Source organism: Sciurus carolinensis, chromosome 1 (genome assembly GCF_902686445.1).
Source record: "Sciurus carolinensis chromosome 1, mSciCar1.2, whole genome shotgun sequence".
NCBI lineage: Eukaryota > Metazoa > Chordata > Mammalia > Rodentia > Sciuridae > Sciurus > Sciurus carolinensis.
This window is the reverse complement of record NC_062213.1, coordinates 179800229-179824241: the sequence shown is the minus strand read 5'-3', so window position 1 is coordinate 179824241 and position 24013 is coordinate 179800229. Positions and strand designations below refer to the sequence as shown.

The 24013-nt window shown below is 47.0% G+C and overlaps 2 protein-coding genes across 4 annotated transcripts in view; one reads left to right on the top strand and one right to left on the bottom strand.

Moving 5' to 3' along the window:
• The first annotated feature begins 240 nt into the window (after positions 1 to 240).
• Positions 241 to 14422, top strand: Ppie (peptidylprolyl isomerase E). Of its 3 annotated transcripts, none has more exons than XM_047558611.1 (10): positions 241 to 284; positions 1399 to 1497; positions 3056 to 3099; positions 3771 to 3797; positions 4920 to 5001; positions 5515 to 5615; positions 7400 to 7523; positions 10300 to 10485; positions 13222 to 13364; positions 13544 to 14422. In XM_047558611.1, exons 4-10 carry the CDS (start codon positions 3795 to 3797, stop codon positions 13610 to 13612), a joined length of 708 nt encoding a protein of 235 aa, XP_047414567.1. In that variant the 5' UTR covers positions 241 to 284; positions 1399 to 1497; positions 3056 to 3099; positions 3771 to 3794; the 3' UTR covers positions 13613 to 14422. The 3 variants fall into 3 exon arrangements, with proteins under 3 accessions (XP_047414567.1, XP_047414562.1, XP_047414575.1); XM_047558606.1 differs by having other exon boundaries at positions 246 to 292; XM_047558619.1 differs by lacking the exon at positions 241 to 284 and adding an exon at positions 448 to 453.
• A 2244-nt stretch (positions 14423 to 16666) lies between these two features.
• Positions 16667 to 24013, bottom strand: part of Bmp8b (bone morphogenetic protein 8b) — a 28473-nt gene continuing 21126 nt past the window's right edge. Inside the window, exons 4-7 of the mRNA XM_047558596.1 lie at positions 23264 to 23458; positions 22739 to 22818; positions 22117 to 22227; positions 16667 to 18805 (exon numbers count right to left, since the gene is read on the bottom strand). Coding sequence (XP_047414552.1) covers positions 18656 to 18805; positions 22117 to 22227; positions 22739 to 22818; positions 23264 to 23458 — 536 coding nt within the window. The 3' untranslated portion in view covers positions 16667 to 18655. The remainder of the gene's footprint in view (positions 18806 to 22116; positions 22228 to 22738; positions 22819 to 23263; positions 23459 to 24013) is intronic.

Below are 24013 nucleotides of genomic sequence, written 5' to 3'. Positions count from 1 at the left end.
TGACAAGATTTGTTTCCATAACACCGCCGGCACTTGGAGCACCAGTTCCCGGTCAGCTTATCCATCACTGTGCGCCTAACACAACGCGGAAGGGAACTAGGAGCTGGAAGGCCCAACACCAAAGCGCGTGTGGACAAGGTCTGGCGAGCCGTGAAGCGTAGCGGTGCGGTGCGGGGCAGGGCGGGGCGGGGCGTAGCGGGGCGGGGCGGGGCTAGAGGGCGGGCCGAGCGCCGACTTCCGGCGGAAAAGAGCGGGAGCAAGATGGCCACTACCAAACGCGTGCTGTACGTGGGTGAGCAGGCGCGGGTGCTAGGCTAGGCGGAGCTTGGGCTAACCAGCCTCGAGTGGGTGCCGGAGTCGGGGTGGACACGTTTCCATTTGGGGGAAGCGGGGAGTAGCTGTCAAGCCAGAACTGTGGCTGTATTGCTTTGCCTCAGGCTGTGAGCCCAAGACGTAATGATCATTCCGGCTTCCTTACCTAGTCCGCTAAGCTCCTCTAGGGTCCGGAATAGCAGTAGAGAAATATGGTCCTTTCAAATCCTCGCGCCCATTAATTTTACATTCACTGCAGAGATGGCTCAACCCCAAACCCAAAGAAAGAAGTTCCCGCTAGCCAGAAAAAAAAAATAATAATAAGTGGGAATAAACCTCAATACCATAGATAAGCGCTGTGGGGGGATGGTCAGTGATGACAGGGTCTTGGCTGCATGAAGCAGTGACCCATTCTTCTGGGGGAAGGGAAGCCAAACTTTCCGGATGCGGTGACTCCGGAGCTGATGAACAGTCGTTAGCCGAGTAGCCAAAGTAGAGGTAAAGTTGTTTATTACAAGAGAGCTGCAAAAAATTGAAGCCAAAAGAAGTTAGATAGCCTGACGCTTGGTGGCAAGAGGGTCATTTTTCGGGATCCAGGGAATTGGGGAAGCAGTTACCCGGCAAACTCCTGCTTATCATTTCCGGACTTACCGCATCCGCAAAGTTTGCCCTCACTTCTCCAGAAACAAGCTGGAGAAGTGGGCAAAGCTCAGGTTATGAAGAACCTTGTGTAAACCGCTAAGGAGTTTGCCCTTTAACTCGAGGACGGTGGGGAAACTTTGAAGGACTTTAAGCAGAGAAATGATGAGTTCAGATGTACACTTTCCCAAGATCTTTCAAGTTGGCATTGTGGAATTGACAGGGGGGATAGAGGCAGGGAAGTCAGTTAGGAGGCTATTGCAGGAATCCTGGAGTTAGATGAGGGTCTGAAAGGAGAAGAGAAGAATGTACTTCATTAGTGTGAGTGGGCAGTAGATGAGAGAGGGCTGTTTGTCTAACCAGAGGTCTGGATGGAAAGACCCCTGCCTTTGACTTCTGCAAGAGTATTGAGAACAGCAGCTCAAAAATCTCTTGGTTTATTTGCAGGTGGGCTGGCAGAGGAGGTGGACGACAAAGTTCTTCATGCTGCTTTTATTCCTTTTGGAGACATCACGGATATTCAGATTCCTCTGGATTATGAAACAGGTGAGTTCTTTTGATTTCGCATGTTCAGAATCCTGTTGAAAAAAGAACTTTAAAAACATGAAAAGTCATGTCATGGGCTGGGGCTGTAATTCAGTGGTAGAGCACTTGCCTTGCACATGCAAGGGTTTGATCCTCAGTACCACATAGAACTAAATACATTAAAAAAGATGTTGGGCTAACTCAGTGGTAGAGCACTTGGCCTTACATGTTTGAGGTATTGGATTCAATCCTCAGCACCACATAAAAAAGTCAAATAAAGGTAGTGTGTCCATCTACAACTAAAAGAATAAAAGGATGTGTCTATTTACAACTGAAAAAATATATTAAAAAAAAAGTCACGTCACAATTCTAAATTGTGCATTTCTAAATATGCATTTCTAAATATGCATTTTCTAAATATGCATTTTAAATATGCATTTTCTAAATGCATATTTAGAATTCTAAATATGCATTTTCGGCCCAGAAGTGTAGCTCAGTGGTAGAGTACTTGTGGGCTGTCAATATATTGCAATCTTCATCTGTTGGGTTTGAGATACAACAGATTTTTCAGTAGACCAATAGGAGTGAGCTAATTGAGGTCTGAGTGTTGTTTCAAACTACCTGCCAAGTACGTCATCACATCTGCTCCTTTCTTGGCAGCAGTGCTATTAAATAAGCAGCAGAAAACCCAGGCCCAACAATGGGAACCCTGACTTCTGCACACCTGGGTGGGTTTTCCTTTAATTGGTATACAGTTATAGTTCAGTTTTCTACTGTATCCTTTGTTGTAATTGTTTTTTTTCCTCTTTGTGTTGTTGAGAATCAAGCCCTGGACCTCATTCAAGTTAGGAAAGCACCCTATCACAGAGCTACATCCCTACCCTGCTCCTTATTTCTGACCCTGTGGGGATCAAATGTAGGGTCTTGTGCATGTTCAGCAAGGGTTCTACTGCTAAGTTACTATCTCAGCCCTGTTGTAATTTTCAGACCAGAGTTTTAGGCCTACCTCTATCATTAAGCTTGCATATGATTGTTAGCAAGGACTTTACACTCTCTGAACCTTCATTTGCAAAAACTAGAAGGTTATATTGATTTTCTAAAGTCCCTCTGATCTTTGAATTCTATAATTAACACTGTTATGGTTGGCCTCTCTAGTTAGATCAGCATTCTCCTGAGGATACAGACTCAACATCTTTATCAGATTTTAAGATTCATGCTTTAGGAACAGTTGATTCTCAAATTGTATCTTGGGATGAACAGTTAATAGGTTAAATGACCATATTTTTTAGTTGCCTTGCACACAATGGTTAAAATTTAAGTTTGGCTTTGGTAGAAGAATTGAATGCTCATTTGAAAGAGTAAAAATAAAGTTAATTTTTTAGCTTTGTCCACTAAAAAGTTTATTATTGTTTAAAATGTTATTTCAGAGGAATTTAAGAATGAGATTTCTTTTTTCTAAATAATCATTGGATAGAATTTCCAGTGTCTGGATGTGGCATATAAGTGACTTCATTTTCATTATGACCATTCTGTTTCTTCCCTTTGCACATGGTACTTGCTTTTTCCCCACCTTTTACAGAAAAACATAGAGGATTTGCTTTTGTTGAATTTGAATTGGCAGAGGTGAGAACATTCTGTGTTATTTGTGTTTTGTCTTTGGTTTGTTTTTGTAATAATAACAAAGAAAGCTGTTCCCCGTACGATTAGGTTTCTGGGCTTTACACTGATGCTTCCAGAGGACCACAGTACTGTTTGAAGGAAAACTTCTCTCACTTAACCCATCTTGTCACATTGTCCCAGATGTGGAACACCTATGAAAGCTTCAATATATTATGATGATTATAAAAGAACATAATAATGTATAAGCCCTAGATTATAATTTCCAGAGTATTTTAATGCACCTGTTGATTTCATTGAAATATTCACATAATTAAAAATGTGGAACTTGGCAGGTTAATCAGACTGTGGACTATGAATAACATCTCAGAGCTTTTGCCAGGCCCAGCCCCTCTTGCTCTGCAGATACCTCCTGCAGCCCTGTTCACTGAGCATTCTTACCTGGGAGTGCTAGTGATTATTTCTTATGCTTTCAGCTAGATTTCGTATTGTGGCTCCACTAGCTCAAAAGTCAGCCAAGAAATGCTCTTTATTAGACACACACACAGTTTAGATAGGAAGTGTAGAGATGACTTTTTCCTGTTTTGTTTTTGTTTTTTTGCTACTGAGCATGTGTTTAGACTCACAAGAAGCATTCAGGTGTAATCCTAAACTTACACTTTGTCTCTCCTTGGCAGGATGCTGCAGCAGCTATTGACAACATGGTAAGACTGGGAATCCTTGTTCTAACTGACATTGTTCTTTGGTGGTACAAAGGGTCCTTGTTCATATAGTGGTTTTCTAAATCTCAGGGTTGTGTGGGGAGGTAAAAATGATCATCATGAAAATATTCACTGAGAATTGATCACTTGTAAAAACTAGTCCTTACTCAGACATCTTTAACTATTTAACAGTAATATAAGTCCTAATCATTCTTGTGGATCTGTCTCTCACCAACTACCCCATGTCTGGGATAATAAATTGCAAATAAATACAAATTGATTGCACAGTAAAACTGAATATTTTGTAAAAGAAGATTTCTTTAAGTGTTAGGCCAGTTAACAATTGAGAAGAGAAATTCAGTTAGGATAATGACAGGATATGCTATTGTTTTAAATTATTTGAGTATCCTGGAAAAGTTCTTGGAAATGGTGATGCTTTTCAGTTTTTGTGCCCTCCTTGAAATTTTTATATATAATTTTCATGTCAACTATGAAGTAAAAAGGTATCATATACTGTTGATAGAATTTTGTTGGAAAAAAATACTTCATACTAATCAGCTCCTCTTAACATTTGTATGACAAGTCAGTGCCTGCATATTAACTGTTAGAAACTTATTTTCATTTTTTTCTACTTTCATCACAAATAATTTTTTTCACTTTTTACCATAAAATTTTCATCACTGCCTTAAGTAAATTCACAGAAAATGATCTTCCCAGTGCCAGATATTTTTGAATAATGAAGTTCTTTATTTCCTGTTCTCACTTACCCATTAACTAAACATGTTTCTTAGCTGCAGAGAGAGATCATTCTTCATCATTTCAAAGCTGATGTTGGCTTTTGAAGGTGAACTCAGGTTCCAGGAAACTACATTTATTCTTGTAATTTCAAAGTCCCTTGAACTCAGAGTTACTTTTGGCAATACAGGTCTTTCTTTGCTGGTGTTCAAAGAAGTGTGTGACAGCTCAGGACAAAATTCCCTGCAGTTTCCTTCCTTGATGACTGCTTTGTGATGAGGACACAGCTTACTACTAGAATCATGAGCATGTGTCAGAAACAAAATGGAAAGATATCTAGATCTTCTTTAATCTGACAAATTTAAATAGTCAGATTTTCAATCTTTTCAGAATGAATCTGAGCTCTTTGGACGGACAATTCGTGTCAATTTGGCAAAACCAATGAGAATTAAGGAGGGCTCTTCCAGACCAGGTGAGTGAGATTAACTCACAGGTTCCTTGTGATCTCCAGTTTGGCCTTTCCATTTTTATCCTATTTACTTGGAAATAGGTGCTAAATACTGCTTCTTGACAGACAGGAGTAAAGAATGGTTCATGTTGGCAGGGGACAGGCACCACCTTTGTGGGGAAACAGTTCAAGCTTCACAGCAAAGCCAAAGTAATTGCTTCTTTTATGAGAGAAACCCTGCCTGGTCTCTTATCTTCTCAGTTTTCTCTGCACTTCATTCCTAGGATGCTCCATCAAGGACTGGAACCAGCAAAGGCATATCTTTGCCTGCAGCATAGCTTTTTTAACTTGGTCCCACTAAGTCCTAGACCTCAGAGCATTCCTAGTGGTTATTTTCCTTACCCTTAGGAGTTTTCAGAGGAGACTCCTCTGATTAAGAGAGCCATTTAGAATATTCCACCTTATGACCAAAGTAGCTGCTTAGCAGTTGACTGATAGTTTGAATTTCTTAACATTGGTTTGCTTCTTTCCTTTCAGTTTGGTCAGATGATGACTGGTTGAAGAAGTTTTCTGGGAAGACTCTTGAAGAGAATAAAGAGGAAGAAGGGTCAGAGCCTCCCAAAGCAGAAGTCCAGGAGGTAAGAACAAAGGCTCATCCCTCTGAAGACAGGGTTGGTGCTTTCCACAGGAGTCTCTTGTATTTTTTAAGGTTTTATGGAAATTTTCAGATATATATGTACAAAAAGCAGAGAGGATGGATATTGAACTTAGTACTTTGGCAAAGACAGTGTTTATTTTGCTATTGAATTTTGTGGTCTTTTTCTAGTGCTGAGCTTCATCTGTTTCTTCCTGCAAGTCTGTTTCCATGTAGCCAGCCTTAAAGTTGCCTTTATTTCCCCTTCTCTAACCCTATCTTCCTGTGTTCAGTCTTGGTTAATTTGCCACCATCCATCTACACATTGACCCAAACCAGAAATTTGGATGCAAAGCAGAAGCCTAAAGTGGCCCTCACAGTCAGTGGAGTCCTGCTAGGTCATCTAACCCTTTTTTAAGATACAGCCTATACATCATCTCAATTGGCTAATTCTGTGAAATCTTGAAGTCCTCATCTGAGTTTAGCTTCTTGTCTCATTTGGATAATTACAGTAACATCTTACCTTGTCTTCTGGCTGTAGGCTTGCCCTCCTCCAGTCTTCATAAGGAAAACTGGAATGATCTTTCTGAAACACTGGTCCAATCATTAACTCTGTTGCTCAGAACTTTTCTTTTCTCCCATCACCTGTTTCATGGGACAAGGTGCAAGAGGGGCCTTCCAGGTTCTTGATCCTGCCTATCTTGCCAGTCTCATTTCCCACCTCTCCCCAGTGCGGTTCCCTCAAGATGGTCTTAATAAAGTTATTCTCTATGTGTCCACATATACCTTTGCTTTTGCACAGGCTACTTTAGTACCAATTGCCCTTCCTTTTCTAGGCATTGATTTCTGTGAGACTAGGGGCTTGTATTATGCATTTTAAAAATATGAGGTGGAGTAATATAATTAATAGTGTGGGGCTGGGGAGATAGCTCAGCTGGTAGAGTGCTTGCCTTGCAAGCACAAGGCCCTGAGTTCAATCCCCAGTACCGCAAAAAAAAAAAAAAAAAATAGTGTGGATTTGAGGGGAAAGCTAGTTTAGTTTTGCCTTTTAGCTCCCCACTAACCACTTTTATGAACTGGGGCAAGTTTCTCAGTAAGTGCTATGGGTACTTGGCTGCTGCTGCTGGGCCACTGCTATTATAGTGGCAGATAACAGTGGTGGTATTCTCAGTGCCCACATGATGCCATAATATGTGTTTGTTCAACTGAATCAAAACAAGGTAATAACATTTGATCTTTCCCTTTGGAACAAATGTGGTGATTGTATTAAATGCCTGCTGATCTTCTGCTTATTCTTACCTACTTGGAGCACAAAACAAGGCCCCAGCCTCTGAGCACTTAGGCTGAGACCTGAGTGAGAGGGCTCCCTGCTTGCTTCCATGTGGCTTACTGTGACAGTGTGGGCAAGGCATGGAGGGGATCTAGCGGTTCATGAGTGGGTCTACTAACTGGATTAAGCTGTATGTGCTTGAGCTGGAGATAGAAGATGATGAGAGCTGTGTGTTGTAAGACCAGCTACAGGGCAGGGGGAAGTGAGCTGGTGTGTCTAAGGTAGAGCAGGAGTGTGAATGGGGCCCCAATTAGATGGAAGGAAGTCTTCTGTCACTGAATGTCCTGCTGAGTGCTGCAGGCATGGCTACTGCCTCCTGCAGCCCTGTCCCCCAATGGCCTTCCCTGTCAGCACCTGCTCACGGAGTTGCTTGCAGAGTATATGTGCAGAAAAATACTTGTGCTCCTGTTTGGGGAGTCAGGGAATTCTCTCTAACTAGCAGTTTCTCCTGCACCTAGGGGGAGCCCACTGCAAAAAAGGCCCGGTCAAATCCTCAAGTGTACATGGACATCAAGATTGGAAACAAACCAGCTGGCCGCATCCAGATGCTCCTACGTTCTGATGTTGTGCCCATGACAGCAGGTGAGCAGGATCCTGCTGTCGTCAGGATGACAGAAAGTTGGTGGCTGAGCACAGAATTTTCCCAGGGTCTCATTGCCTCAGTTCTTATGCCTTGTTGTTGTTTCTGACCTGAGTTGATTTGAGACATGTCAGATCCTGGGAAATGAGTTGGAGCAGGCATTTTTGAAGCTTTGTAAGTGCTGGTTTACTGTTTTTTAATAATTTTTTTTTAAAAAAACAAGTCACGTGTTCATGGTAAAAAACAAAACAAAACAAAACAAAAAAACAAATGCACACACATATATTCCAACAATAATACATCCAGTCCTGTGCTTTAGTAATAACTAGCGCTGTTTTTGAGTAACCTTTCTTATTTATTAATACTGACTTTTATTTATTCTTTTAAATGTAAATGTTATTTAGACAGGTAGTTTAAAAATCAGTTTCAGAAACTCACAGCAGTGCCCTGGTGCTGTCTCCATGCTCTGCCCTGACAACATTTTTTGCTACTCCAAAGCAGCCAATTTCAACTCTCATCCAACTTTTTAGTTTTTACTTCTATCTTGGTAGATAACAGTTTTCTCTTTCTACTTTCTGATTTTTTTCATTTTAGACATTATCTTTTGATTTTCTACTTCAGAAATTAAGGAATTAGCTTTTAAAATCTCCTTCTGGTCATGCATGGTGGCACATGCCCATAATCCCAGCTATTTGGGAGACTGAGGCAGGAGTATTACAAATTTAAGTTTAGCATTGGCAACTTAAATCTCTTTCTTAAACTAAAATTTATAAAAAGGCTGAAGATGTAATTCAGTGGTAGAGCTCTTGCCTAGCATGCAGAAAGCCCTGGGTTCCATCCCCAGTATTGCAAAATAAGAAAAAATAAATAATTTAAAGTCCCTTTCCATTCTCCTTCATCTACCCTATAACATTACCATAATTTGGGTTATATCATAGATTATTTAACAATGTAAGCATCATATGATAACTTCCTTTCATACATATTGGACTTGTTTTACCTGAATTGATAATTGCCTCTGTATTTATACCTGATTCTCCCAGCCCATAGGCTCTATATCCAGCTGTTTACCATCTTGGTGAAAGGAGAGACAGGGCTGAATGCCTCAGGCTTCACTATATAAGCCTTCACTGAATCTTCATTTGTCATTGTGACCTCAGCAACCCTCATAGGGTGTCCTAGTCCAGAGACCCTTTGCTTTAACTCACTAGATCGTGGAACTTAAACTGACTGCAGAGTAGTGGAAGGACAGCCCCCAGGCACAGAGTTAAGGAGAGGGTCTTGGGGGATAACTACTTTCTTAATCAGTGTTCAGCCAGACTTGCTGTTTTTAGAATTATCATCACACTTTTTTCTGGGCTTTTGGAGTGTTAATTGAGTTGGTTTTTGGCTTTTACCAGCTTGAGAGTCAGCTCCTGCTACAGACTGCTGTGTTAGTTATGACTCATTTGTTTCCTAGCTTTCAGAATTTTCTGTTCTTATTGTCTTTCCCTTTTAAAACTTACTTTTTGGCCATTTTAACTAATTTTAAATTATCTTCATTCCCACCAGCAATGTGGGAGGCTTCCAATTTCTCCACTTCTCCAACAATTGTGAAGTGGTATCTTGTTGTGGTTTTGATTTCTATTTCCCTAATGACTAATAATATTGAGCATCTTTTCATAAGTTTATTGGCCATTCGTGTATCTTCTTTAGAGAAATGTCTGTTCAACCATTTGGTCCATTTATTAACTGGATTTTTTTGTTGTTGTCGCATTATAGAAGTTCTATATCTGGATATTAAACTCTTTTTATCAAATGATTTACTCATATTTTCTCCCATTCTGTGGGTTGCCTTTCACACTGTTGGTAGTATTCTTTGATACATATACATTTTTTTATTTTGATGAAATCTAATTTATCTATTTCTTCTTTTGTTACCTATGTAGTTGGTGTCATGTGTAAGAAGTCATTGCCACATCCAAAGTCATGATTTTTCTAAGATCTTTGGGTTTCCTTTTCAAAGATCACATTACTCCTAATTTGTTTGTACTCCTAGTTTGGGAGACAGCAGAACTATGTGCAGGTATTCAGTCCTCCACCTTTATCCAGAATGCCCTGTAGTCCTTTAAGAGTCAGTATCACAAAGGTTTGTAATGAGTGTCTCTTACTTGGTTTTCGTTTTCGGTGTACTGGACATTGAACCCAGAGTCTTGTGTGTGCTTAGGTAAGCAAAGTACTCTGCCACTGAGCTGTATCCCTAGCAGACAGGGTCCTGCTAAAGTACCCTAGGTGACATCAAACTTGTGATCCTCCTGCATCAGTTTCCCAAGTAGCTGGGATTACAGAGGTATACTACCTCACCCAGAGAGCTTCTCTTACTTTAAAGTAAAAGTACAGGCAGCCCTTCTGATCCACGGGTTCCATATCTATAGATTCAAACAACTACAGATCAGAATTATTTAGGGGGAAAAATTACATCTTTACTGAACATATTTGGACATTATCTTGTCATTATTCTCTAGACAATAGAATATAACAACTATTTACACAGCATTTACATTGTATTAAACGTTGTAAGTAATATAGAAATGATTTAAAGTATAAAGGAGGATATGCATAGTTATGAGGGACTTGAGCATCCCCAGGTTTTGGTATCTGCTAAGAGCCTGGAAGCAGTCCCATGTGGATACCAAGAGACAACTATGTAAACATTAAACAAATTAAACACTATTTTTCAGAGGCCTTATTTGTTTTGTTCTGTTTCAACCTCAGCACTTACTCTTTTCTCACTCTCAGAGAATTTCCGTTGTCTGTGCACCCACGAAAAGGGCTTTGGCTTCAAGGGAAGCAGCTTCCACCGCATCATCCCCCAGTTTATGTGCCAGGGTGGTGATTTCACAAACCACAATGGCACTGGGGGGAAGTCCATCTACGGGAAGAAGTTTGATGATGAAAACTTTATCCTCAAACACACAGGACCAGGTAGGAGCTGATTGGGGTGTGGTGATGTGTGAGGCTGGGCCAGTGGAGAATGACTTTGCAGGCTGGAAGGACAGGCTGTGGTTCTGGCCAAGGGGCATGGGTTCTGAGAGACCCTGCTGCTGGGCAGAAAGGAAACTTGCAGCCCTGCTGGGGTGACTTTGTTTGCTTACATTCATGTGGTGTCCATCCTACTGTGCCCATACTCCTATTAGCTATTGTAAGCTCTTTGTTGTTGTTGTTTTAATTAGTTATACATGACAGTAGAATGCACTTTGACACATCACACATAAATGGAGTATAATTTCTCATTCTTCTGATGTACATGATGTAGAATCACACTGGTCACATAGTCATATATGTACATAGGGTAATGTCTGGTTCACTCTACTATCATTCCTACCCTCATGCCCCCTTCCCTCCCTTCACTCCCCTCTGCCTAATCCAAACCATCATAAGCTCTTTATGCCCCAACCTCTACCTACTTCCCCAACCCCTTGCAGACTTACCTAGTAAAATCTCAGTGGTTAGTCCCCTGCAACTAGAGGAAACAGAATTATACTGAATGATCCCACTTGAAAGTTATGACTACAGTTCTGACCAGATCTCCCTAATTGGTATTTGGTCCCAGTCAGAGATGACAATTCCACGCCTGTCTTCACTCCTAAGGCCTCCATATCACCCTCCCACCTCATCTGCGGTACATGTCCTGACTGCCCTCCTATTACAGGGGCCAGCCCCCACCACTTCATGGGCTGGAGCCTATCTCTCTTCCGTACTTAGGAAATGAGCTTCTTCCAGTGTCCACCTCTGCCTTGTGTAATACATTTCCTCCGCTCTGCCAGATCAGTCCATTAGCTGAAGCATGTGGTATTGACTTAAAAAAAAGAAAAAATGATCCTTGGACTCTTTTTCCCTGCTAGCCATCGCCCATGTCTCTAGTATATGTTAGTATAATTTCTTGAAAAAATGGCGTAGACTTGCAGGCTTCATTCTAGCCCTTCTAGCCAAAATTCTAGCCCCACCTTGCCATTGAAACCACTCTTACCAAAGATGCTAACCACTTCCATCTTGCCACTAACCAGTTTTCAGCTCTCAACTAATTCCACCTCCCAGCAGCATATCACACCATTAACTCTGTGCTCCTTGAATATTCCTTCCTTCACTTGGCTGACAGAATTCCTCTCCTGGTTTCCTCTTATCTAATTGATTTTTTCTGCCTTTGCCATCTCCTTTCCTGACCCCTAAATATTGAAGTGGCTCAGAGCTTGGTCTTTGCTTCTCCATGGGAGCCTATTCTCCCAGGCCTCCTTTTTCTAACTGATAGTTTATAGTATCCCTCTTCACTTCTAGAATGAATTGCATAGATAATATATGCCACCTGCCTACAGAGTTATTTTAAAAATCAACACTATTTTTTAACAGGAAAGAATAAGAAAAGAAAGTGAGTTGTAATAAAAGAATACATGTTTTTTGATGGAAATGTGCAAATACCACTTATGCCAGAAGACAGTGTGAGTTATTTAGATGTGTGCACCTGTACTCAAGTGTAGCAATTAGAAATGCAGACAGGTGTGTCTACTGGCAACTTGGGTACCACAAACAGTATTACTGTTGGTAACCTGATTTTGTGAACTGATAGAGGAAGTTGGCTAGATACCAAATTGAAGAGCAATATTTTTATACAGTAGTTGAGTTCCTGAAAGATTCCATGAAAAAAACAAAATGCCTCCAAAACTTTGGGCTTATATGTATAATTGAATTAGATTTTAGGTTCAGGTTTTTTCACCTATACTGATATCTGTCAGGACATTTGAAAGACCAAGAGGATATGGGACAATTCTTCATTTTGGGACTGTTGAAGGATTCCAGGCCTCCACCTACTAAATGTTGGTAGTACCCCATGATATTTCTGACATTCAAAAATATACTCAAGTGTTCAAATAGCCCCTGGGAATAGGGCCAACCCTCTCGAGAGCCACTGCCCCAGGCAATCTCATTCAGTGCCAGGCCTTACACAGAACTCTGAGTTGAGTTTGTCCACATTTGCATCTTGGGACTGATTGCTCCCTGCCATCCAGGCTCCTGTCCCACTGCCTGCCTGGTCTCCACTGGATATCCCACAGGCCCTCAACTTCACAGGTCCAAAATGACCTCTGCTCTTCTCCCTCCACTTTTCCTCTTCATTGTCCTTGTTTCAGTAAATGATTCCACTGTCCATTTGGCTGCCTGATCAGAAACTTAGGACTCATCCTGACTCCTTTCCCATACACCCATACACCACAACCATCTGTCTTCAAGTCATCTGTGTGTGCATGTACACATTCTCCTATGTAGCTGCGTTAAGCTGCCATTTTCTGCACAAATGTCCATTAAGTGGTCTTCAATGTATCATAGTTGTCATAAGACATTGTCTTTTAAATGACCCTTTTCCATGGCTATGAGCCTCTACCAGGGCTATAAGTTTTGCACATTAGTGTTCCCATGACTTAATAGAGATTGCTTATAAAGTAAACCTTAATAAATAATTGTTAAAAAAAACAAAACAAAGAATGACAGACCATATGAAATACTTGAAACAACTCCGCCATCCTGTTTCACTAGTTAAGTGAAAGATAAGAGGACCACATGTGTAGGGTCTGTGTGTTCCAGAGCCTGCAGAGGGCTGTCCACAGTGTGCACAGACAGTTTTAGGGATTGGGGCAGGGAAGAGGCAGTTGACATCCTTCTCTACCCCAGGCCTGCTCTCCATGGCCAACTCTGGCCCAAACACCAATGGCTCCCAGTTCTTTCTGACCTGTGACAAGACAGATTGGCTGGATGGCAAGCATGTGGTATTTGGGGAGATTACTGAAGGTCTAGATGTCTTGCGGCAAATTGAGGTAGGTGGCCGGGAAGGGCGTCCAGCACCCTCTGGCCCTTGGGGCACAGCCTGTGGAGGCCCAGGAAGAGGTGGGCCAGGGGCTGCTTCCACTCAGGTTCCAGCTGGGGTGGCGTCCTAAGTCCCTCTTCAGTCTCCTCCCTCCTCCCTGACCAGACCTCTCCTGTTCTGTGCACAAAGGCCCAGGGCAGCAAGGACGGGAAACCAAAGCAGAAGGTGATCATCGCCGACTGTGGGGAGTACATGTGAGGTGGCGCTCTCTCCCCCCAGCTCGGCTCTTGCCTGTGTCCAGGAAGGAGCTGCCGGCCTCAGGGGCGCCAGCACTAAGGGTGTGCTGCGTGAAGCAAGCGGTGTTTGTGGCCCCAGCCCTTCCTCAGCTTGGAGCAGTACCTTGGTGGCCTGGCTGGGTGTCCTCTGGACTGGTTCCCGGCATGGCTGTGGTCCTGGGAGCGGGTGCAGGTGCAGCCCTCCCTACCACCCACAGCTGCGTGGCCCCTGGCTCCAGGCTTGTGCTGCCAGGGCCTGCCCTGGGCCCACCTGTGGCTGCTGGATGGTTCCTTTGCTAAAATAAACTGGTTCTTGTACTGCTGCCTCTAGTGAGTTCCTGGGAGTTATCAGAGATTGTGTCTGTGGCTGAGCTGTCTCCCTGAGGCAGGCAAGTGGATAGGGCATAGCGCCTTCCCCATAGCTTTTGTTTTTGGCCTTGAGCCAATTCCCTTAGATGCTGGTTTGATGTATCTTCATATCAGATTCCCTGTTAGACCATGTCAGGACAATGGAAGTCAAAGGTAACACAAAAGTTACTGTCTTCTGCTGTTTGTGCTTCTAAACTCATGCTGCCAGCCTGATAACCTGCAAGGGTACTGCTCAGCCTCTGTGGCTTGTTTATTTATCACTTACCATTTTCATTCCATAATTTTTTAAATGATATTTTTTAACTCAAAGTGCCTTCTCTGTGCTTGGTATTATGCTTCTTTGTTAGAAGATAGGAAATCAGCAAACAACATGGGCCTAATCCAGCCCACTGCCTGTTTTTGTGAATAAAGTTTTATTGAAACAGCTACATCCATTTGTATATTGTCTGTGACTGCTTTCTCACTACAGCAACAGAGTTGAATACTCAGTGACAGTATATGGTCCCTGTATTTGTCAGAGTTCCAGTTGTGTTTCTCTCTCTCTCTCTCTCTCTCTCTCTCTGTATATATAGAGCAAGAGAGAGAGCAAGATTTATCTTAAGGAATTAGCTTAGGGAATTGTGTGGATTGGCAAAACTGCACTCTGGAGACAGAATTCTGGTGACCAACCTCAGTCTTTTTCTTCTTAAGGCTTTCAACTGTCTGGATGAAGCATACCTTCCTTAAAATGGTAATCAGTATTGCTCACTCCACTGACTTAAATATTAATCTATCCCCAAAGTACCTTCACACCACCATTTAGACTGATATTGACCAAAAACTGGGTGCCATGGCCTAGCCAAGTTGACCCTGCTAAGTTCTTTCTACACAGAAGGCAACAGCATTAGGGCATGCATTTGAAGCTAGGGACCATAGCATGGTTTCAGTGCTTGCACTGAATGAAGAGAGGCTGTGGTGTGTAAAGACCTTAGCAGAGCCAGCACAAAGGAGGGCAGAGGTCAGGACTGCGATCCCAGGATCAGGGCCGTGGCTGCTGGAGTTTCCTCGCAGTTGGTGAGAGCCACCCAGACTCTGCTGCATCTGTCAGTCATGGGAGCTTCATAGTAAACGCCCATGGAAGGAACTGGGGTAGTGAAAATGGAGTTCAATTCAGGTGACAGGAAACTAGAGAGCCATGTTTTCAAGAAATATTACAGGAAAATTTTCACTTCATAATAAAGTGTGAAAAGCACACCACAAAGCAATTTATATATATCACAGTAGGATCTCAGTTTGCAAAATTATCAGTAATACATAAACCTAGATAATTACATGTATGTTTTAAGAAAAAGGTCTAAAAATACAGTGACCAAAATACTAATGGTATATTTATCTGAGCCATAGAACTATGATCATTCGAATCACATTTTGTTTTTTGTTTTGTTCACATTCTTCCAAAACTACATTATGGATTTTTTTAACAATGAAAATTTTGTAAGTGGGTCAAATGCTCACATAAACTCCCAGATGGGTAATTCCCCGATTCAAACTGCCATGCAAGGCAGCAGCTAGGTGCAGATGTCCCTCAGCCCTCTGGGTTCCTGGTGTCTCTGGGAACAAAAGAGCGAAGTTTCAAAGCCAGGCCAGGCCCTGCCTCGCCAAATACTTACCAGACCTTTAAAGGTGGAGAGTACAAGTCCTGGCCTCCAAGGAATGTGTCATGTGTAGATTTATTTCAGGTCTGAAATAAATCGATCACCACTTGAAGAACACATTTTGGTTTAATGGACAGGCACAGAAGTAGCTCCTGATGAACAAATTTATTTGTAATAATAACAGGCACCAATTGTGAAGCATTTATGTGCCACATGTCCCAAATGTTTGTACATATCTAATCTTTATCATAGCTCTGGGAGGAAAGAACCAACATCCTATTCTACAGAGGAGGAAGTAGAAACCGGATTCAAACCCATTTGGCTCCAAAAATCTGTACTTTCACTTCTTTGCCTCTTTTCCTATTTCTTGGGAAGTTTTCAAAAACATGTTACTTTCTCACCTTAGAAGACAGTGGACACTTAATCTGCTGCTGATGTAGCCATTGGGCCGGCATTGCAGGGCTAGTGTGAAGACTGCCAGGCATTATTATTTTTGTGCCTTCCTTTCATGTCAATTGTCATTGATATTACCAGCTATCACCGGCTCTGAGCTGAACATCCTATTGAATGTCCCAGTCTGGTGAAACCAAATAAACAGGCCCTATCCTGAGCAAGGAGAGCGGAAATGATGCTATCTGTGCTGCTAGCCAGGCCACTCATTTCAGCCACCATGCTTGTTCAGCAGATGGATATCTCGTGGAATAAAATGCATGGGCTTTGTGTCCATTCACAGTTGTTTGCTGCTCAAGAGCTTTTCCATTTAATTTCACTCGGTGACCATTTGGATGGCAAAATTTTCTGGAAGTCTGATGGCCAGGTCGGTAGGCAATTCAGTTGCTCTGTATGAAAAAGGAGGATGGCAACTGCTATCCCTGTTCTACATATCTTGATTGATAGTTAAAGTGTGCTCCATTCCTACACACCTTTGGGTAAATTTGACAGAGCTTCCTGGTGTCTAACCATGCCAGACCATTGGTTGGGCACTAAAGATACCAGGATAAATTTTTTTAAAAAACTGATTGTCGAAACAATTAACCAATTTAAAATTTTTAATTACCTAAAAGACAATACTTGATGTTGAGAAGAAAGAACTGTTAGAGATACTAGAATGGCAAATAGGTCCTATGTTATATGCCAGCTCTCGATTCATGAGCCCTCTGAACTTCCGTCAGGATCAAGAGACTACACCTGGGCTTAATGTGAGAAAGGCTTGGTACATAGATTTCCTGGATGAAGGCCCTTTGGAGATCAAAAAGTCCAATTCCTTCACACTACAGAGAGAAACAGCACAGATAAAGCAGTTATTCACAAGTCCAGTCTCCTTATAACCAGGCTGGAGCTGAGACCTCAACACTGATGGGGAACTCACTACCTTCCAGACAGTCTGTACCTGCCATAACACGGGAGGCTATCTTCTCTACACCCACCCAAGGCAGCCTTCCCCTGTCCAGGTGGAAAGGCTGCTGTTCAGCACAGCCCCAGCCTCATCACTGTGCCAGACCTGCCCTCTCCAAGGACTGTTCTCAGGGGTATAGCGTGTGAACTCCAGAAAAGTGCATCCCTGGGTCCACCTCAGCTGGGTGTGTCTGTGGATGGGAGTGGGACCAGGATATGCTTTTAATGACAGTTCAGGCAGCTGCACTCTGTCTGTTCCAGCAGGTAAATTACAGGCTTGGCAAGTTCAAAATCAAATAAACACTCCAACTCCCAGTGGCAGCTCCAAGGAGAACAGTGACTTCCGGGAACGGTGGAGGCTGAGACAAACCTCCCCACCCAACACAGCCTAATTACCACCTGTCATTCGCCTGGGACAGGGGCCTTTTCTTTGACTCACAGGCCCCAGAAACAGGACAGGGCTGCTGCACACACAGGGTGATGCAGACTTTGGTGACCAGCCTGTTTTTGGTAACTGTTGGACACAAGCAGTGCTGGTGAACCCTTGCCCTTCCCCAGGCCTGGTCACAGGCTGCCCGGTGCTGCACATACATAGTATGGCACAAGATGGCAACCAGTTCTCACTTCACCTGCCAACTTTGATCTGTTGCCAGTGGTTCCCAGGAGACCTGTGCTAATCCTTTGGAAATTGTATCCAGAGTGAGAAAAAGAAATATCAAGATTGACTATTGACGTGTTGCCATGCAGAGGGGAAAGGGAGATGATGACGTCTATGCTGTGCGTTATCTTCATGGCCACCCAGGCAACCACCATACTTGCTCAGCATAAAGAATTTTTCCACAGACCTGAGCTCCCAGTGGGTTAACATGGTGGCAGAGAGATGGATCAACTGGAAGCTCTCTTAGATTTTCTTATTTCTCCAAAGCAAAACATTCTTGCACTGCACATTTCCCCTCAGGAGAGACGGACTCAAGGCAGGAAGATGGAGGAAGATACATGCCATTGTATTTAACCTGAATTGTGTTGTTCATTCAGCTTTATCTTCAGTTGACCCTGCATGTCCATCTGTGACCAGTGGTTTGGGTAATTCAGATCCATAAATGTACAATGCTGAGGGCAGGTCCCTGCTTTTAACTGTTCTCCAGAAATACCCAGTTTTATATCTGGGAGGAGCAGGCCAGAGACAGGACCAGACTCTGTCTACACATTCCAAACCCTATAGTTGATAGTAAGAACAAGGCCGTGTCTTCTAGGGCACCAGGTGCCTCTCAGGTCATTCCAATCTGCCCACAATATGGGCCAGTAATGGGCATGGGTAGATCTGCAGACAAGACCTCAAAGTGCCAATCTATTCATGCCTCTAGGGGAGGGGCTAATGGAGGACTGATGCTTAAGGACTCAGAGCACCAGGGCTGGAGGTAGGACCATCACACCAACTTCAGGCAGGGGAAGGGAGGCAGAGGGGCCAGCAGAGGACCAAGAACTGGCATGAAGGAGGAATGTGAGGTTTGAAGGCCTCCCTGCCAATCTTGCCTTAGGTCTGGCTGGGTTTGAGGGTCTCCTGCATTCAGAGAGGGGTCTGATCCTGATGGGGAGGGACAGCAGCAGCAGAGCAAGTTGGCAGGGCCTCAGTGGCAGCCGCAGGCCTTGACCACCATGTTGCGGTGCTTGCGCAGGATGACATTGTTGCTGCTGTCATAGTAGAGCACAGAGGTGGCGCTCAGCTTGGTGGGCGCACAGCATGCCTTGGGGACTGCATCTGGCTTCATCAAATGCACCTGGCCAGGGAGGAGACACGGGTGGGGGGTGAGCTCCTCCCAGGACCACCCGCCTGTCCCTGCCGCCTGCGCGGGCCTGTCTTGCTGCTCTCACCCGCTTGCCCATCGGAGCTCACTCTCCACTACAGGCGGGCAGGTTCCACCAGGCTCCCTGCCCTGCCTGCCACCCCAGGACACGCAGCTGGGCACTTGGCACTGCTGTCCAGCCCCACACACCTGCTCCTCAGCTCTCCGGGTCCCCTGCCCACCCCTACTGCATCTACCGCCCCCACACAGGGACAGCATGTGCCGGGCGCCCCTGCAGCACCACTTCCTCGGGCCTCCGCTTCCCCTGCTTTACACTTCTGCTCTGTCCCCACGGGGTCCGTCATTGGCTGTGCACAGGTCTGTGCCCACTCCAGCCGGTGGGGACTGGGAGTGACCGTGGAACCAGTGGATGAGGCCCAGAGCCCGGGTTTGTGGACTTCGTGATGGCCGACGATGTGGCAGCACTGGAACCAGGGGCCAGATCCCTCCTCCCTCTGAAACAGCTCGTACCCTCCCAAAGAGCTGGGAGATCAGCTGTTTGCAGCCTCCACCAGCATACTTATCCTGGACTGGGCAGGAAGAGCTGCCATTTATGCTGGACCCCTCACAGGACCCGCCCAAAGGGCCTCAAGGACAGCACTGCCACCCACGAGGGGAGACAGAGAGCAAAGGAACCTGCTTCCCTCCTCTGCGTTTGGCTGCTCAGCTGAACCAGGCCCTCCAAGGTCCCACAGTGCTGCTGACGGGGACCTAAACAAAGTTGTGTGATGGCACCTGTCTCCCTTCTGGCCTTTGTGCCAAAGCCCTAAGTCTGAGCCAATCTGCTAGCGAGGACTGTCACAGACACTGCACTAGTGTGGGGACCAGAAGCCTCTGGAGGGATATGCAGCTGGACTGGAACCTGGAGGCTGCTGACCCCCACTTTCCATCTACAGGCCACTTGAGAGGACCCAGGAGACACCAGCATCCTGTGCAGTCCAAGGTCCCTAAGTGGCTGGAACCTGAGAAGGCCCCCGGGCTGGGACACGGGAGAGAAGTCAGCACCACAAGATGCTGGTGCTCTTTGCTCCTCCCTTGAGCCCTGAGCTTCACCAGGTGAGGGACACAAAGGGAAGTGACCTTTAGTCCATCAGCACCCACAGACTGACTTGTGGAGTGTAAGGTGCCATCCATTCAACTCATTATTTTTATTTTTTGTAAAGGGAATTGAACCCTGGGGTGCTCTACCACTGAGCATCCCAAGCTCTTTTTACTTTTTATTTTGGGGCAGGATTTTGGTTAACTTGCCCAAGCTGGCCTTGAACTTGAGATCCATCCTCCTGCCTCAGCCTCCCATCACGGGGATTAAAGTGCGTGCCATTGCACCTGGCTCGATTCAACACTACACGGAACCACAGTGCTCTCTAAAGATCACAGGAAACACACTTTTCTCATTCTCAATGTGCTGTCTGGACAGCAGCCAGGAGGGGAGCCAGGCCTCTCCCAGTCAGAGGCCCTGCTCAGAGAGCCTTGTGGGAAATGGTGGGCGGGGGGAGCATTTCAGTGGACATGGGAGGGTGGCCTGGTGACAAAAGCAGACCCTCAGAGTCCTGGAGCACGAGCCCTGGTGGCCAGCTGAGAATGGGAAGGACACGTGGACAGATGGACAGCGTGACTGATGAGGGGCCCGTGTCCCAGGCCAAGGGCTCAGACTTCCTCTGGGAATAATGGGAAGGGTCTGAAGTCTCCTGGCTGAGAAGGATGTGGGCTGGTTTGTTGCAGGAAGATTCTGCTGGCTGCTGTGCGGACAGTGGTCCTGTGGGGTGGTCCTGGAGGGACCCACTTCTCTTGGCCCTCAAGACAGGAGCTATGCTCACCTGCAGTATCCCAGCCTCCCACAGACCCCTGCGTGCTCCTCCTGCCCAGGCCCTGGGAGCCCCACCTTGCCCTGGCCATCTCTCCAGCTCTGCTGCAGGGTCTCACCTGTTCCCTCCATGTGTGGCATTTCTATTCTGATGTCACCTTGGACCTCGGGCTCAACTGTGGACGTGTGATCCCTCAGCCCACTCGACTGCTCCTCGAGGGGTGGACAGGGCCTCAGCAGGGCCGCTCATTTCCTCCAAGCCTGACAACTGGTCCTGGCCCTCTCGCCTCCCTGTGCTGCAGCCGCTGCTCCCCGTGGCCCTGAACCACCCAGCTCCACCTCGGGGCCTGTGCACCTCCCCGGCTTCCGGGCCCTCTTCCCCAGCTCCTGACGGGGCTGCTCTCTGAGTGCAGAGCAGCCCAGCCAGGCTCCTCCACCCAAGGCCCAGGACCTCTGTCTCCTCCTCACATCGCCTTTATCGCTGGTCTGCCTCTGTGCTCACCAAGCCTCCCCAGAGCACTCACGTTTGCTGGGCCACCAAGGGCCTGGTGGAGGCAGTGGCTGGGACATGGGGCAGGGGACAAGTCCTGGGAGGGACAGCTGCAGCATCGCACCACCTCACCTGGGGCCGGGAGACCCACGGTGCTTAAAGGCTGGGCCAGGCTGGGCCAGGCTGGGCCGCCCATGCCTCCCAGCATCGCCCTGACTTCTCCCAGGACCGGAGGCCACAGACACCACCGCCCCATGCAAAACGAAGCGTCACCACCAGCTCAAGGTGGCACTGCCAGTTCCTTACTCTCACTCCAGGGCGTCACCTCTGAACAACCTCTTACTAGGAAAACAGGCCGAGGGATCCTGGGCACCGGCATCGAGGCAGAAGTTCAGACACCACAGTCAATGCACACGTCACCCTGTGCTCATCTGAGAAGCTTCCTCCATCCCCGAAAGGTGCCCATCACCAAGGCACCACAGGCCCAAGGCCTGAGAAAACGCCAACGGCCAGGAAAGAGCTGGGAAAGGCCCGAGGGGGAGCCACGCCCCGAGTGCAGAGGCACACCTGGCCGGGGCCCTGCCAGACGGGTGCACGAGCCCACGTCATGCACACGTGTGCACCTGTGTCACGGAGGCCAGACACGCCAGGGTACACGGGCACAGAGGAGTGGAGCCTGCGCCAGACTGGGCGCCCACACACAGACCTGCGGGCGTCCCACACACGCACATGCAGGACACACGACTGTCCAGTGTGCACGAGCTCAGGTGCCCATGAGTCTCCCCGCACGACTGTGGCCACTCGAGGAGCTTGTTTGTGCAGACGTGGGGAAGCCGACTAGTGACGGAGTCCCTGCAGGCAGAGCTCCTCTCGGCAGCTGCTTGCACCACCCTCCTGGCTGACCAGCCCCCTGGCCGGGCCCCCACCCCTGACCAGGACGGCAGCACTGACCAGGGACTGCAGGATGGCATGGTTGGTGGCGTTCATGCAGGAGTCCAGCGGGAAGGAGCACTCTCCCTCACAGTAATAGGCCGAGTAGCCTTGGGGGGCGATGACCCAGTCCTGGGGGCAATGGGAGAAGGTGAGCCCATTCACGTGCCCCTGCCCAGCCCCTCGCCCAGCACCTGTCCCAGGACCACCCAGGGCTGCCCCTTCCAGGCCCCAACCCTCAAACCCAACCCCCACCCTCGGGCCTTCCTGGCAGTGTCCACCCCAGAGGCTTGACGCCACCTGGCGACCCTCAGTCCGCAGGGCTGGACCTGAGCTCTGTCCTTGTCACATCCCACCCTCGCTCTGCTTTGTCCTCCCCGGCCTGCCCTCCCCCACCCATCCCCACTGGAGCTGCGGGCCCAGGAAATGCTCTGCCCACTCCAGCCTCAAAAAACAAAAAGCAAAAACCAAAACCGTTCTCACTATAAAAGTGAAAACTTTCTCAGGTTAGAAAACTTGCCAATCCAGAGGAAAGACTGCTGTGAGGGGCAAACGATGTCACCCACAAGGCCTCCTCCAGCCTGAAGGGACCCCCCTGCATCTGCAGGTGGGCTGCCAGTGAGGAGAGCAAGTCGGAAATTACCAGCCAGCCGAGGTCCTGGAAGCTGACGTAGAGCTCGTGCCGCCGGCACACCTGCCGGCCGTGGGAGCCGTGGGTGTCATCTGCAGGGACAGACAGTGCAAGGTCTTTTCCAGGCTTCCTGCTCTGTGCAGGTCCCCTGGGGTGCTCCCAAGGTGGGGGACACCCTGGTGGGCACATTTAGCAAGTAAAGGAGCAACAGGAAACTAAACCACTGGGTCTCACAGGGCTCATCGCTGGATCCCTGCTGGTGCCATGACCCAGCTCAACAGCCTTCAAGGGCTCCCGATCGCCACTGAGTACCCAATGTCCAGCTGTCCGGTCTTTCAGCCTGGGCTCTCCTCCAGGGAACCTCCCGCAGCACCCTTGCCACAGGCGCTTCTCCTGCTTTCCTCTGTCACCACCTCTCCACTCCAGCCCACCCTGCCCACCACGCTCATTCCACAATCCAGCCCGGGGCTCAGTCCACACCAGTCAAGGGGCCTCCCATGAAGGAGGCCTCAGACCCAGGCCCCGCCCGGCCCTCACCAAAGATCCCTGGGAGTTTGTTGGCGTGCGGCAGTTCATTGGTTTTCTTTGGCTGCCTCCTCTTCAGTGGCCTCACTGCCCGAGGGGCGCGGATGGGACTCGGGCTGGCCCTGAAGAAGGTGACCATGAAAGGCTGTCTGGAGCGTGGTGCCCGTTGCCCCAGCAGACCGGCCAGGCCAGGATCCACGCTGTGCCCTGAGAGAGAGGAGAGAGGGTCACTCACAGACCCAGGAGGGACTCTGCTCCTCAGTAGCAGCCAGAGACTGAGGACCCAAGGGGACCCACTAAGCCTCAGTTTCCTCACCTGAAACCAGGAGTCCTAAGTCCACCCCAGGTCCCTGGAGGGTGTGTCTGAGGAGGCGGGGTTGGGGGGGCCTCAGAGACCCCAGCCTCCAACTGACAGTGACATGGCCATGTGAAGCATTTGACAGGCTTGAGAGTTTTCCCACTCATTGCCTCACCCGATCTGTACAGTAGCCTGTGTTTCAGACTTTACAGAAGAGACATCACGGTCACTCGGTGATGACCAGAGTCCACTGTTGATGCCTCTCAGAACTGGAGCACCCTCCTTGGTGGCAGGACCAGAGGCCGTGTGCTGTCTCCCACCCACACTCTCTGGGATGTGAAGTGTGATTTATGACACACCTGCTCATGGCGGCCCCCACCCCACACAGCAGGGCTCACTCTGCCCAGTGCAGCCCAGGAGCAGGACAGTCACTGCTCCTTGGTGTCCATGTGCCGGTCACTGGG

What these genes read in the sequence shown, in the direction of transcription:
- Ppie (XM_047558606.1), top strand. Translation starts at nt 262, where the DNA reads ATGGCCACTACCAAACGCGTGCTGTACGTGG. An exon ending in TCCTCTGGATTATGAAACAG is followed by an intron (nt 1,498 to 3,055) that starts GTGAGTTCTTTT and finishes CACCTTTTACAG; the next exon opens with AAAAACATAGAGGATTTGCT. An exon ending in CCTCAAACACACAGGACCAG is followed by an intron (nt 10,486 to 13,221) that starts GTAGGAGCTGAT and finishes TCTCTACCCCAG; the next exon opens with GCCTGCTCTCCATGGCCAAC.